This window comes from Rattus norvegicus, chromosome 17 (genome assembly GCF_036323735.1).
Source record: "Rattus norvegicus strain BN/NHsdMcwi chromosome 17, GRCr8, whole genome shotgun sequence".
NCBI lineage: Eukaryota > Metazoa > Chordata > Mammalia > Rodentia > Muridae > Rattus > Rattus norvegicus.
The window spans coordinates 23,778,739-23,792,605 of record NC_086035.1 but is presented as its reverse complement, the minus strand read 5'-3'; the positions used below and the strand labels follow the sequence as shown (position 1 = coordinate 23,792,605).

Here is a 13,867-nt window from a genome sequence, read left to right as displayed (position 1 = left end):
TCCGTGCTAGGAGAGAATGAAGACAGCCCTTCCCAAGGCTCAGGGCTCTTGGGAAATCTCTGTGCAAAGATTGGAACCTATATATGAGCAGAGTGATTATACAGGGGAGTGTGTTTTGAGATTTCTGGGGTAACAGGAGCCAAAGCTGCCTCGGACCTGTCTTTGCTTCCTCCTCTCTAACCTACCTGGTCCTTACCCCCCCACTCTTTAGACACAATGTGAACAGTGGCATAGAATTGCCAGCCTAGTCAGGAATATGGATTCGGTTTTCCTAGTGAGTTCTTGTGTGAGTCAGGTCAGACTGAATCCTGACACAAGGCAGACAGACCGCTGGCTGATGTGGAGATGGCTTTCCTCCGCCTCCTCCACCACTTCTACACTTCACTGTTTGAGACAGTGTCTCTCATCAAGTATGAAATCAGGATGCTTCTGAAGAGCAAACTAAACGGTCAACGGAGTGAGCTGGCCAGTGAGCCCCTGAGGTCGGTCTTTCTGCACCCCAGTGCTGGGGTTATAGAATTAGTTACTGCTTACTGTGTATGACTTTAAAAGGGTTCTGGGGATCTGAACTCGGCTCTCTATGCCTGTTCAACTTTACCCACAGAGCACGTATTCATGGGGATAATTTTGTGTCTCTGCTACGATGCATAACACTATACAACATTGATTTGATGAAAACCTTATTAACAAAAATGTTAAATATGACATTTTCAGAGTTAATCTAAAAATCTGTAAACTAGCTTTGAAAAATAAAGGCTTTGGTAGGACTTGGATGTACAATGTTTCCCATAGGCTAATGTGTTCCAAAAGTTGGTTCTCAGCTCAAGACATAATTGAAGGAGGTTGTAGACTCTTGTGACTTTTTGGGAAATGACTTATACTGCTCCACCTCATGGCTAAGCCACATTTACTAAAGGCCAAGGAACATTTAGGTGACTGTGGTCTGTAAGCGTGAATGTTTCCCTACCTGTCTCAGAAAGGAGCTCAAATATGTGAAGGTCATCTGACTTGGAAAAAGGCCTTCAACAATACAAGTGCATGCTGAAACTTTTCTTTAAATGAAGTGTTAAAGAGACATTAGGTATTTATTATAAAACAAGTCTTTTAATTTGCAGTAGCTAATTTATCACAGAAACATTGGGTATATATTTTTTGAGACAGCCAATTTTTCCAGGAACCAACCTACTCTAGCCTAAAGTGGCTTTAACTCAGAGACATCCTCCTGCGTCAGCTTTCTTTATGCTGGGATTTCAGGGATGTGTCCCCCTTCCTTGCCTTTTTGTATTAAAAACAAAGTTTTAATGAGGTTTTCCCACCCACAGCTTAAAACAGTGAAGTGAAACGAGGCTCTTTAAAATGTTCACCCTCTCCCTAAAATCTAGTCCCCACTCATTCCAAGGTCCTTCTGCCCTCCCCACTCTTGCCTTCTTAACTCCATGGCCCTAACCATTTCTACCTTGGAATGTAAGTCACTTGAGGTCAGACTTCGAGCATAACTATTGAGGCTACTTCTAAGCTGGTGCCTTGGGATCTTCATCATGGTGGAGAATGTAGTCTTTGGGCTGACAAACACCAGACTGTGGCCGTTTCAGCTCCCGAGAAGAAATTGCCACTGACACTGCAGGTGCCTAGGATATCAGTAAACAATGTCATGTGGGGGTTGGGGATTTAGCTCAGTGGTAGAGTGCTTGCCTAGCAAGCACAAGGCCCTGGGTTCGGTCCCCAGCTCCGGAAAAAAAAAAAAAAAACAAAAAACAATGTCATGTGTGCTCCCATTGCATAGTGAAGCATGCTGTGGAATAGTTACTCTACTATAGTAATATAGTACAGCAGGGTCTATTTTTATACTCTATAGTAAGTTTTTACTAGTTGCAGCCTCTGCTTATCTGATTGTTATTAAATTTTCCTCATGAGTAACCAGCTTTTGATAGTTTAACTGGGTATATAAATATTACGTTAATAATATTACTTTATTTGAGCCAAATAAGAAAAATTGCAACTCTGTTTAGTGTAAAAATCAATTTATTATACAACAATCACACAGAATGCTTTTCATCTAAAAGAAAAATGGCTTCTGTCTCCCTTTCCACCCGAGTCATGATACTGTGTTCTTCAGATGCCATACTTTCAAAGGAAAACAAAAAGTCCCCAATTTCCAAAGAAGCGACCTCTACTAACATTCTTAAATGACACAGGAATGTTCGGAAGGACTAGAAAAGAATGGTGTCTGACATACAAAATGCTATTCTGCCCATTTTGGTAAAAAAAAATAATTCTCTGATGTGGGAAGACAGGAACTTATCCACCAATATGTATAAATATAATTCTGATGGGTTGACATTTTCTATGCTTAATTCACTCAGCAAAAATTCCATTTTATTTTAAAAATTGGGGAAATTAAGGTTTTATAGTATCCAAGCACTTTCGTTCTCATGAATAAAGGGGGATTTACTTGGGAAAACACACTTTTTAAAATCAGATTGTAGAGACAATTTTTTTATACTTCTATTTCAGAAAATTCACACTAAGAATGAATGGGTTAAAATATTTACCAGCTCCCGCTTTTTTCAGCACAGATTTCATAGCTCGACATGGTTTGTCAGCCCTCGGGTGGTTTAAGGCTTAGTGCTGCACTGAGCTGTGCTCTGGGAGCTCTAAAGACGGCTGGTACTTTGAGCTGCCATTGTTGATCTGCCACAGGAAGGCGACGACCTCTGTGCTACAAAGATGAAGGTCACAAGAAGATCCCAATCTGAAGGTATGGTGCACAGCGAGACTTCAGTGGCTCTCACGGGCAAGCAAGAATAATCTGGTGCAGTGCCCAGTGACGCCTCTCGAGTCTCATTTTTACCCAAAATTCATTTTAGTAACAGATTTCAGATCGTGTTTGAAAACTAAAGCTGAACTCCAAATGCACCAAGGAGTCTGTCCCTTTGGTCTTGTCATAGAAGGACAATAACTTACTCAAAGCTAACCTTTAAAATGAATTCTTGGGAAAGAATAAGACACCAACTTGAGTCTAGGTCACCAGAGGTGGTGGTAATAAAGCACCTAGGAGCAGATCAGTTGGAGAAAACTGTTTAGAAAACGCATTGAAGCATAGGTGGTCACCAGACAGAAGAGTCTGTTCAGCTGGAATGACAAAGAGAAATGGCACAAGACATCGGACTGTGGTATTTTTAAAATACACCAGCGAGAAGGGTGGTATACTTACGAGTTTAAAACGTCAGTACAGTTTTTAACAGGGAAAAGTTAAAACGGAAGCTTGCCCAGAAAGGGAAGAGGGTTGGGCAGGCCCCACTGTTGGCACTTGAGGAACGCCCACCTGGTGCCTGTGTGCTGGATGCCAGTGCCATGAACCAAGAACATATTTGCTAAAATGGAGGGAAAAGAGTCTAAGTAAGTTACGTTTTGTGTACGTTTTGGAAAAATGCACTTTTCCATGCTTGGTAGAGTTTAATAGTGGTTTCCTCAGTTTGAGGAAAAGGAAGTAGTCCAGTGCCTTGGTCTGCCTCTGTACTAGCTTCTCCATAGAGACCACAGTTCTGAGCAGGGAAAGCATTGCTTCTGGGGCCAGTCACATCATTTTGGCTTATTCCCACCCCACGGGATCTTTCCAAACTACTACATCCTGTTCTCCTTTCTGAAACCTAAATTTAACTCATGCAGATCGACAGCAACTACTTGCAATAATGACGTTCACGAGCAGGCTCAGCGGCAACAGTTGACACTAGGATGTTGTCTGTGTATGCCCTGGGTCTCTGTGGACTATGACTCGTAAGTATTCCAGTTGCATTTCTGTGCCAAGGAGAACTGCAATTGGACTCCAGCCTTCGTTCAGAAAGGGCGGGGCAGCTGTGTGTCAGCACTGGGTCTAGACATGAGGGACGGAGCTCCATGAATCCAGACTAACAAGGGAGGTAGACAGGAATGGGTGAATTAGGAAGCCAATTGAAACTGAGAGACAGCTCCTGTCCAAAGCCCCTGAGTTATGATGATTTGGCAAACAATTTTTTTTTCTGGTTGAGACAGGGTCTTGTGCCTGCGTACCCCAGGCTGTCTCGAGACCCAAATGCTGGAGTCACACATGGGTGCCACTACAACCAGCTCAAGAAGCTATTCCTTCCTAGAATGGCTAACCGTCAAATTATGTGGAAGATAGACAAATTTCATTACCATGTCGCTAAGTTTAAAATCAGAGGTGGTTAAAAAAAATGTAGCAGATGAGACTCCTGGCTTGAGAGAAGAAGGGGTTTTACTAGATTCTGTCTTGCTAAGGATCCCATTTAAATGCTTCCTGGGGCTGATGCCTTACGCCATAGTCGACTAATCGATTTCTGCACTGACAGTTATTGCCTGACATAGACTAGAACAGACCCTGACATGTACAATACAATTAACAGTTTTACATGTTTAATCTAAAGAAAATTAACTCTGAAGACTTGCCATGAAAAAGCCCGAGTCTCCCGGTTTTCTACATGAATAAGGCGTTATGAAGAGCTCAGGAGAGGAGCTGTGCACCTCTTCCGAGGTTTGTCGTGGTCGGCATCGCTCCAGTGTATAGAGTAACCTAATAGCAATATAGTATAATACATTCTGGGTACAAATGATTTACAAACTCAAAAGGAATTAGTTTATGCTAAAACATACAACTTTCAATTCAGTCTTTGCTTTAAAACAAGCTCATCTGTTCGCCGCTGTCGCCTTCCCGGCGCTTCACCTCATTGCACCTTCTTGTCCGTCACGCCATTAGCTGCGATGGAGTGGGCTTTGGGGAAACCGTTCTTCACTTCTTTCCCTGCGGCTCCTTCTGGCATCTCCTTCTTCATTGGCTTTTTTCGGTATGTCTGTCAGATGGTAGACAGGAGAAAAAGCAGGGCAGACGTTTTAATAAGACCTTGTCTCCAACCTCTGACACAGCAGGTAATTAAAGTACTGCTCAGTTTTCCTTGGTGCTGGACCGTCTAACAAGACGCTATGTCCATTTTTAAGCCTCTGCTGAGAGCTCAGGTGAAAACCAACACAGATGCATTTGTGTCAGGCAAGGCTATTCCGCCGTATCTCTGGGACATCATAATTTGCTAGCGTTCGAATCAAGTTAGCTGTTCACCTGGAAAAATGTAACTTCCTTTAAAATTCAAGATAAAAGGAGTTGTTGTTTTGTTTTTTTATTTTGAGATTGCAATTTGATTACAGCTGCTGACTCTAGCAGGGCTTTAGATGGAAGGTAGGGTCTCATGCATGTTAAGTGTGTCAGTGGTCACAGAACTCTGCCAGCCTCGGATGTCCCTCTCTGTCATTCTGGGGAAATACCTGATCGATCTGTCCTCTCATGTTTGTCTGTCTGTTTGTTTATGGAGACAAGGTCTCATGCAGCCCAGGCTGGTCTCCAATGTGCTACGTAACAGACGGTTACCTTGATCTCCTGCCTCTACATGCTTGGTGCTAGGATAACAGCGTTTTTACTTTTTAAAAGGCAATGATGGTCTTAGCAAGCGTCAAGACTGGAATGCTGTAAAGTCAGAACTAAGATTCAGTTGAACCAGTGTGTGTGTGTTTGCAGCCATTGCCTACCACTAGGGGGCTGTGGGGAGCCTTGCTGTCCCTTTGGTGTTCTGGTGCGCATGTGTGGGTCGGTCTGTTGGTCCCACTGAGGCTTCTTTCTTTACTTGTCCTCAAAGGAAACTTATTTGTTACAAGAGGCAAAAGCCAGCCAGTCCAGGTCAGAAACACAAAATCTGAAAAGCTGCCAAAGGCCCAGTTCCCACAGTGGTCCTTCATATAAAACAACTATAAAACAAAAACTAAGAAGTATGAGTAACTGTCTGGTTAAATAGAACTTCAGAAGGACTGTTTTCATACAAACTATGTAGTTTTGTTTGAAGCAGCCTTTCCATTTCTCTAGCCCAGCAATTTAACATCCATAGCTAGCTAAGGCCTTTCCTGCCACAGCCCACACGGCCTCTTACATAACACAGTCACGCTGAGGGGCTCTCTCATTCAAATTGTTAATGGAAAAGAAAATGTCACCAGACAAAGAGCCAGCATGCCCTTTCCATGCCGATTTGCCTTAGAGGAATCTTCCCAAACACTGCCTCTACACCTCAGAGCAGCAATGAAGGCTGAAGGACTATTAAACGCCATTGTTCCCAAGCCTTTGTCCTGGCTACCTGGCTCGGTGTCACTATACCTGTTCAGCCTTCAGATGTCACATTTGGTGCCATGATGCAAATGCACAAGTAGGCATGACAGTCTTTCTGAACAAGTTACTAACAAAGGCCAACTGGGCTATTCTTGGAGCAGGAGGATGTGAGAAATGGAGTTAGGAGGCGCTCTCCCTCCTCTGTGCACACTGTGGAGGCGCTCTCCCTCCTCTGTGCACACTGTGGAGGTGCTCTCCCTCCTCTGTGCACACTGTGGAGGTGCTCTCCCTCCTCTGTGCACACTATAAAGGCGCTCTCCCTCCTCTGTGCACATTTTTCTTAAACACACAGTGCAATGGGCTGTGAATGCTGCCCCTGAACACTTGCGTCTAACATACCTGAATATAGAAGTTTAAGAACAGGATAACCAGTGTCATCATGTAGGAAGACTGGAAGATGAGACAGCCAAAGGGGAAGCCACAGGGCTTCACCACGGCACTCAGCGTGTGCGTGATGGTCAGTACAAACTGTACCTAGAAGGCAAGAGAGGCTGTCGGTGAGTGGCAGGCCCTGTGGCGGGGGCTCTCGTGGTCTACATGCAACTACTGTCACTTGCTGTATTCTGTAGAAGCAAATCAAGGAAAACGTCTCACTGGCCCACTGCCCTGCTCAGAAACTTTATTTGAAATTACGTAAGTACATTTTGTCTATTTTATCACAGAAAAGGAGCAGTTGAGATTATTTTGATGAAAAATGATCTAAGTTCTACATTAATTTAAAGTATTCATATATTCTTCAAAGAAGGAAATTTCCATTAGAAGCTATGGTGCACACAGAAGATGCTATAGGGGTTGGGGATTTAGCTCAGTGGTAGAGCGCTTGCCTAGCAAGCACAAGGCCCTGGGTTCGGTCCTCAGCTCCGGGGGAAAAAACGACCGAAGATACTATAATGGCTAATATGATTCCTCAAGGCCACGACAGAGACAAACAGGCAGCCTCGCCAGAGAAGCCAGAGCTGCTATTCATTCCGTCTGTGGGCCACATGGGGAAGCAAAGAAGGCAACGTACCAGCTGGGCCTGCGTGAGGTATTTCTTCCACCAAAGGTACCTGTGCATGGACGGGAACACAGACAGCCCGTAGTAGGAGTACATGAGGATGTGGATAAAGCTGTTCAGGGTTGGTCCGAAGAAGCCTGTGGCAGTGCAGTGAGAGAGTTAGTGTTCTCAGAAGCGGGGCACCCCTCCTGCCTCCCTCTGTGATGGGCTCCGCATCCTGACTGAGAAGTGCTGACAGATTTAGACAATCACGCAGCAGCATTCACGTGGATGGACACACCCCCAACTGCTGCCATCTCTCCGGCTTCATAAAACCTCCTGGACAAGAGGTGTGACCTGGGAGAGGTGCGAACAGGGGGAGGGGGGCGGTCAGCCAAATGAATGGCCGCTCAGTATCTGCAAAGGGCTTACTTTCTCTAGAGTGACCGTTCTTACCAACTAATCAGGGAGACAGAGAAAGGTGAGCTTAAGTCTGGCTGCAGAGCATTGATGGCCGAGCCCCTTGTGGCTGAAGAGGGGCCGTGTGGCCTAGTGATTAGTTGCGAGCTCTTGTAAGCTATTTTCTCATCTTGAACCTACTCAAGGCTGTGATGGGCTTGAGGGCCTATCGTGTTGCATGAATTAAAGAGCACTGCGTACTGTACTGCTACTTAATTGGTCAGTTTAAACTCTAGCCTCTGTTTCTCACCCTACATTAGCAACCCAGATAACCGAAAAGGAACAGCGGGATGCCCATAGTAAGTTCTCAGTAAATGCACTTGGGTTTCTATGGAAACAAACACTGTGGGCGTACACAGCAGGGCAGGGTGAGTGATACTCATTCGCCTGTCTGGGTTCTCATTTCTGAGTAGCTCCACACTTAACAGTTTTGTAATCATCTTGGAGATACAGTATACAGAGTCACAGGACCACCTCTGCACAGTGCAGTGTGACTGTTAAATGCCTAATGAGACTGTTAAAAACTGAAAAAAACCTCAGTTGTGGCACTATTCCTTTTCACTGTGAGTCCGCCATCTGAGGGGGGACGGCCATTGTTTTCTGTGCACTTTCAATGCCTGCACTGGAGTTTTCATTTGCACCATGACAGCCAGGATATCATGCAACTTCATGGTGGCACTGTTAATGATCTTTCAACTTAATGCCAGGATCAAAAGGATGCAGATTCGGCAGAAAGCACAATGTGAGCTTTGCCCGTTGACCCGCATGTTAGCGATGGTGGTCTCATGCCCCCTTCTGGGTGCCGAGTGAAGGAAATGCCTGTAGCTCATTCCACACTGCAAGCAGGAGAGGAGAGCACGGAGGTGGGCTCTGTGCTGTGGCGGTGCTGGGGGCGCTCAGTGGGCTTGCAGTGCTAACGTATGGTGCCGTCAGTTCACAGTGGGTTGGTCAGGTTTGACCCTGACAGGTCGCAGGGTATCTGCGTCCCACCTGTCCTTGGCAGTTTCTATCATAGAGGCAAGACCCTGACGCCTAAGGAAGAACACAGGTGTGTCCCAACATAGCCATCTAAGACAGATTCAAAGCCATCACTCATAATTTGATTTGTGTGTGTGTGGTCCTGGTGATAGAGTGTCCTTGTTCGTTCTAAGCAAGGGCTCTATTGATACTCAGCCCTCTAAATTAACTTTTTTATTACGTTTTGTCCCATCTAATTTTTCATCGAATATTTTCAAACTCATGGGAACATAATGATTTAAATGAAAAAGTACCGTTGTCTTTAGTTGGGTCATAAGTGAGCACCCCACCCCTCTCTCTGGGAGCCATGAAGGAGCCATGTAGAAGCCTACGTAGGGAGACGTCATCAAGTGCTTACAGTGAACGCAGAACAGGATTAAAGCCACACACACAGTGTGCCGTGTAGGGCCAGGGTCAGTGCTACCTCATGAAGCCCTTGCTTCACGCCAGGTTTGTGATGTGAGTGAGCACACTGGTTTATCGTATGACCCATATCGTATGTGCGTGTGTGTAGATAGGCATGGACATGTGCTCTCAGACAGGGTCTTGAGAAGTTGCAGCCCCCCTCTTCCCCAGGGCCAGGGTTGTAGGCATCACCACATCTGGCTTAACATCCGTTTCCTATTGTGGTTCCCATTTGTTTTAAATTGGAAGCTAGTGCTTTAGTGGGCCACACAGAGATGTCTTAGTTTTCAGGCTGTGAGGCCAAGAATCCGTAAGAGCTCAAATGATTAATGTGTGTCCCAGTGAGGGGGTGCTGTGGCAGGGGTTGCCTGAACTGGCACAGGGTGTTTTCTGTGGAGTTGGGTGGCTCTGGCTGAGGCCTTCGTCTCCGCGCCCACCTCACAATGGGTGCCTGGTGCAGAAACAACTTCGTAAAGTTAAGGTCTTGCTGAGCTCTTGCCAACATGGAAATCCAGACACCAGGCAGCCACCCATGGTGAACAACTCAGGGCTCCCAACTCTCCGAGTCAGCACATGAAGGTGAGCTAGTGGCCGTGTGAGGCTCATTCCACAGAACCAAGAGTTACCACCACAACTTACTTTGACCACAAGGTATCCAGTTCAAAACACACCACCAGATGTTAAACATGGACGCATGGTGATAGACATGAAGGAAGGTGATCTGACTGGTCTTTTTCCGAAGAACAAAGAAGATCGTGTCCAGGAACTCCACCAGTTTGGAGAAGTAGTACCACCACAAGACCTTGGCTACCTATAGCAAGTTCAAGGGGAGAGACAGGTGACCGCCCGTGTGCCGAAGCCCTGCCCATTGCCAGCGCTCTGCCCGGGTTTCCCCAGCCCTCGGAGAACACTGCTCATCTGCTGTCTTTCCCTCAGTTTCCTCCTCCTCCGTGCACTCCTGCCCTCTCTACAAAGGACGGGGTCTTTCCCAAACATTCATCTAGTCAAGCCACTCCTCCACACCCACAAGCTGCTCATCCGTGGTTCCCACCTAAGGAAGGGCCCTCCACCAGCCTCCTGCAAGGCTTCTGTGGACCCTGCACGTGGTCTCATCGCCTGAATCGCTGTTCCCCACTGCATCTCATATATTTTAGCCACTCTTAGCCACTCGTCACTAACCTTCCCCTTAGCAGACACCTTCTCTCAGAAGCCTTCCCCAGCTAGCTACCTCTGTCCTTTTCCTCAGAACCTTTTCAGTCCCAGGCTGCCTTAACTGTATTCTGTCGTCAGCTCAGAAAGTGCAGTGCTGTGCTGAATCCTTCTCAGTCCCAGGCTGCCTTAACTGTACTCTGTCGTCAGCTCAGAAAGTACAGTGCTGTGCTGAGTCCTTCTCAGTCCCAGGCCGCCTTAACTGTACTCTGTCGTCAGCTCAGAAAGTGCAGTGCTGTGCTAAGTCCTTCTCAATCCCAGGCCGCCTTAACTGTACTCTGTCGTTAGCTCAGAAAGTGCAGTGCTGTGCTGAGTCCTTCTCAGTCCCAGGCCGCCTTAACTGTACTCTGTCGTCAGCTCAGAAAGTACAGTGCTGTGCTGAGTCCTTCTCAGTCCCAGGCCGCCTTAACTGTACTCTGTCGTCAGCTCAGAAAGTGCAGTGCTGTGCTGAGTCCTTCTCAGTCCCAGGCCGCCTTAACTGTACTCTGTCGTCAGCTCAGAAAGTGCAGTGCTGTGCTGAGTCCACCATTGGGCTTCACGTCACCCGAGGGGACGCCCTCTCCTTCAGATGATAAACGTTCTTACAAAGTGATGTTCTGATTCTACTGTGACTTAGACATTTCCTTGCTAACATTTCTCCCTTTGTGTATTTGGAAAATCACATATAACGATGAGAGGTATGTTTAATTCTTTACCTTAACATTTTCCTGCAATGATGTGGTGTCATATCAACTTTAAGAGGTGACAGTGACAGTCCTGTCTTCATTTAAAGCCTGCACCCAGCATGTTTCAGCTCATTACAGGCAGTGTTTTTCCTGATACTTCGACTGTCCTTGATAGCCAATGGCGGGAGAGAGGTCTTTCAAAATGTTCCTGTAACCACGCATGGCCCCAATAGCCATGTGTAGTCCTTTGCTGAGGTCACAGGATGTCCTAGAGTCATCTTACAGTTCCTGACCCTTATCCCTTGTGCTAGGTAGCAACTTTGTAATGTCAAGCTGAGTGCTTCGGACTGTCACAGACTACAGAGGCCTTTTCTGCAGATAAATCTATTCTCTTCTGTGAGGTCGACTATGAATTTCCAGTTTGCATCTTTGATTGCAGTGTTTAATTTTCACTACATTAAAAAATAGAAGCCTCTCTTGTCAGGTACCAGCCAGCACTTGTTAGTTTATTATATATTTATCCTTCAGGGTCACCCGGCGTCCGAAGGCAGCAATGCATTGTTCTTTTTCTTTTCTTTTCTTTTCTTTTCTTTTCTTTTCTTTTCTTTGGAGCTGGGGACCGAACCCAGGGCCTTGCGCTTGCTAGGCAAGCGCTCTACCACTGAGCTAAATCCCCAACCCCGCAATGCATTGTTCTTAATCATAGCCACAAGGACTCTGGAGTCTGTGAAGACACTGCCCATGGGCTATCCTCTCCATGTAGGAATTTCTGTCAGGTACCTATTGTGCGTGTGAGTTTATTTACCCTACTGATTCTAACATTTGGGGGAGGAGACTTGCCTTGTTTCCTTTTAAAACTTAATCTTGTTTTGCCCAAGAGAATGATTCTAAAATCAGACACAGCACCAGGTGCGCTGAGGCAGTGTGGCTCCCATCTTATCCCCTTGTCTGCTGCTTCCATAGAGAAGGCCATTAACTAGCTTCTGGTTTCTTCTGCCTCCATTTCTCCTTTTAAAATGTGAGTAGACACAAACACTTTCTCACAGAAGGCACTCCTGATGAGCAGAGCCTGCACCGGGCCGGTTTTCACTTAAGTATTTCCTGAGGCAGCAGTGGCGGTTCTGGGGCTATCTATTCTCACTGCGTCTGGGAGAGGCAGCCATTACAGTGATGGCTCGGTCAGCCCCTCGCCTGGTCATTTCTCAGGCATGCGTCTCTAAGTCTTTCCATTAGAGCTAAAAACCTCTCGATGCTATCCCAGCTTCCTACTGTGGAAAGGAAATCATCTCGGGACTCACCCGGATATCGCCTTCTCCTGCGCTGTCCAGATTCTGACACTGCAAGTTGTAGCCTCCTTCCCAGCTGGAGAGAACGAGCTGCCAAGGCGTCAAGAAAGGGAAAGCCGTCAAGGCAACGATGCAGCCTTACCGAGTGACACATCCCAACAAATGTCACCTCGTAATCCGGGCAGAAGCGGTCCAGAATCAGACCCAGTTTTGTCCTCAAGCAAGGGATCATCGCTCACTGGTGAACGGATCCCAGTATGCGCTGCTTCTCCTTAATGCACCCGTTCAGGCCACTCAGAAGTGAGAGGACCCATCGTTTTAGTAAGAATCATTTAGCTGTCTCTACAACCCAGTGTAGTTTCCTCAGGTTTGTTTCAATAATTCTATAAGATGTGCATTAATTTTACAGAAGCATTTCTTCACTGTGTCTGTGCTACTTGATAATCAAATAATTTGTGTGACTGACACCTAGCCCATCCCACTATTCGCTAATAAAAAGTTGCCTTTTAAGAAAGTCTGCCATGGGGCCGGAGAGATGGCTCAGTGGTTGAGAGCACTGACGGCTCTTCCAGAGGTCCTGAGTTCAAATTCCACCAACCACATGGTGGCTCACAGCCATCTGTAATGAGATCTGATCCCCTCTTCTGGTGTGTCTGAAGACAGCTACAGTGTACTTATATATAATAAATACATCTTTAAAAGAAAAAGCCTGCCATGTAGCCATCCTTGCCCCGTTCCTGGGGACAGCGAGGCAGTGATGAGCGATGAGCTCAGGGCACAGCCACGGAGTGGGGAGCACATCACTGCGACTCAGAGGTCCTAACTCACTCCTTTCTGTTCTTTCTATGACATGAGAAAACAGACATTAAATTCCTCACTGAAAATTCTACAAAAGCAGCATTCGCCCTGCAACAATTTTAGATTCTAGAGTATGAAATTTTCCAGGACGAGGCCTAGAATTTCCTTCTGCCTTAACACTACTGATGTCTAAGTGATGGATGTTTGGAGCCTTGGTCTCCACTGCAGTGAGGAGGTTGGCCTATCTCTCTTCTAACAGCAGCACCTTCGGGTAATGTGGTTCTGAGGACAGGTAAGGCCAGAAACACCAGGTTTCCCAAGGCGCTCTAGTATGAATCAGGTCCCTCCTGGGCTTTATGCTCATGTCCCCGATGCCTACCTGCAGCAGGCTGGACACCCAGGATACCAGGAAGAATAAGTAAGGGTTAGTGCTTTCTCTGCGAGTGTCGCTGCAGTTTTCAGACTGGGCAAGCTACATCGCACACGGATGTTTGAAACCCCCAGGATGAAAGCCGTAGCTGAAGGGTTAAGTGTACGTTTTCTATACTACCAGAGCGGCGGGTGTGACCCTTAGTGTGGACAGGGGTATTCTGTTTGTCAGGCTTTCACCAAGCCTGTTCTGCCTTTCTAACCACTTAGTAACTGTAGCAGAATTGGGAAGCAAGCCTCAGGAAGCTGCCTCCTGGGCTATTCACGGTCCTCTAGCTGGGTTGTGTACCAGAGCCGTCTAATCTAACCTTTGTACTGAAGGAAACTAAACAAGCTTGTCAAAGAAGAGTAAGCCTAGCCGGTGTGGGCTCAGTAACTCGAGACCTCACCTAAGTCAGTCTATCGGCTCCAGCCCTTCCTT

At 46.4% G+C, this 13,867-nt stretch overlaps 1 protein-coding gene across 4 annotated transcripts in view; it reads right to left on the bottom strand.

Annotated features, from left to right (window-relative positions):
- Positions 1–2,004: 2,004 nt before the first annotated feature.
- The window catches only part of Elovl2 (ELOVL fatty acid elongase 2), a 40,252-nt gene continuing 28,389 nt past the window's right edge, over positions 2,005–13,867 (bottom strand). For all 4 annotated transcript variants that reach the window (NM_001415678.1, XM_006253779.5, NM_001109118.2 and 1 more), the window contains exons 4-8: positions 12,232–12,309; positions 9,699–9,870; positions 7,212–7,336; positions 6,542–6,676; positions 2,005–4,847 (exon numbers count right to left, since the gene is read on the bottom strand). In NM_001415678.1, the coding sequence (NP_001402607.1) occupies positions 4,722–4,847; positions 6,542–6,676; positions 7,212–7,336; positions 9,699–9,870; positions 12,232–12,309 (636 nt within the window). In that variant the 3' untranslated portion in view covers positions 2,005–4,721. The remainder of the gene's footprint in view (positions 4,848–6,541; positions 6,677–7,211; positions 7,337–9,698; positions 9,871–12,231; positions 12,310–13,867) is intronic.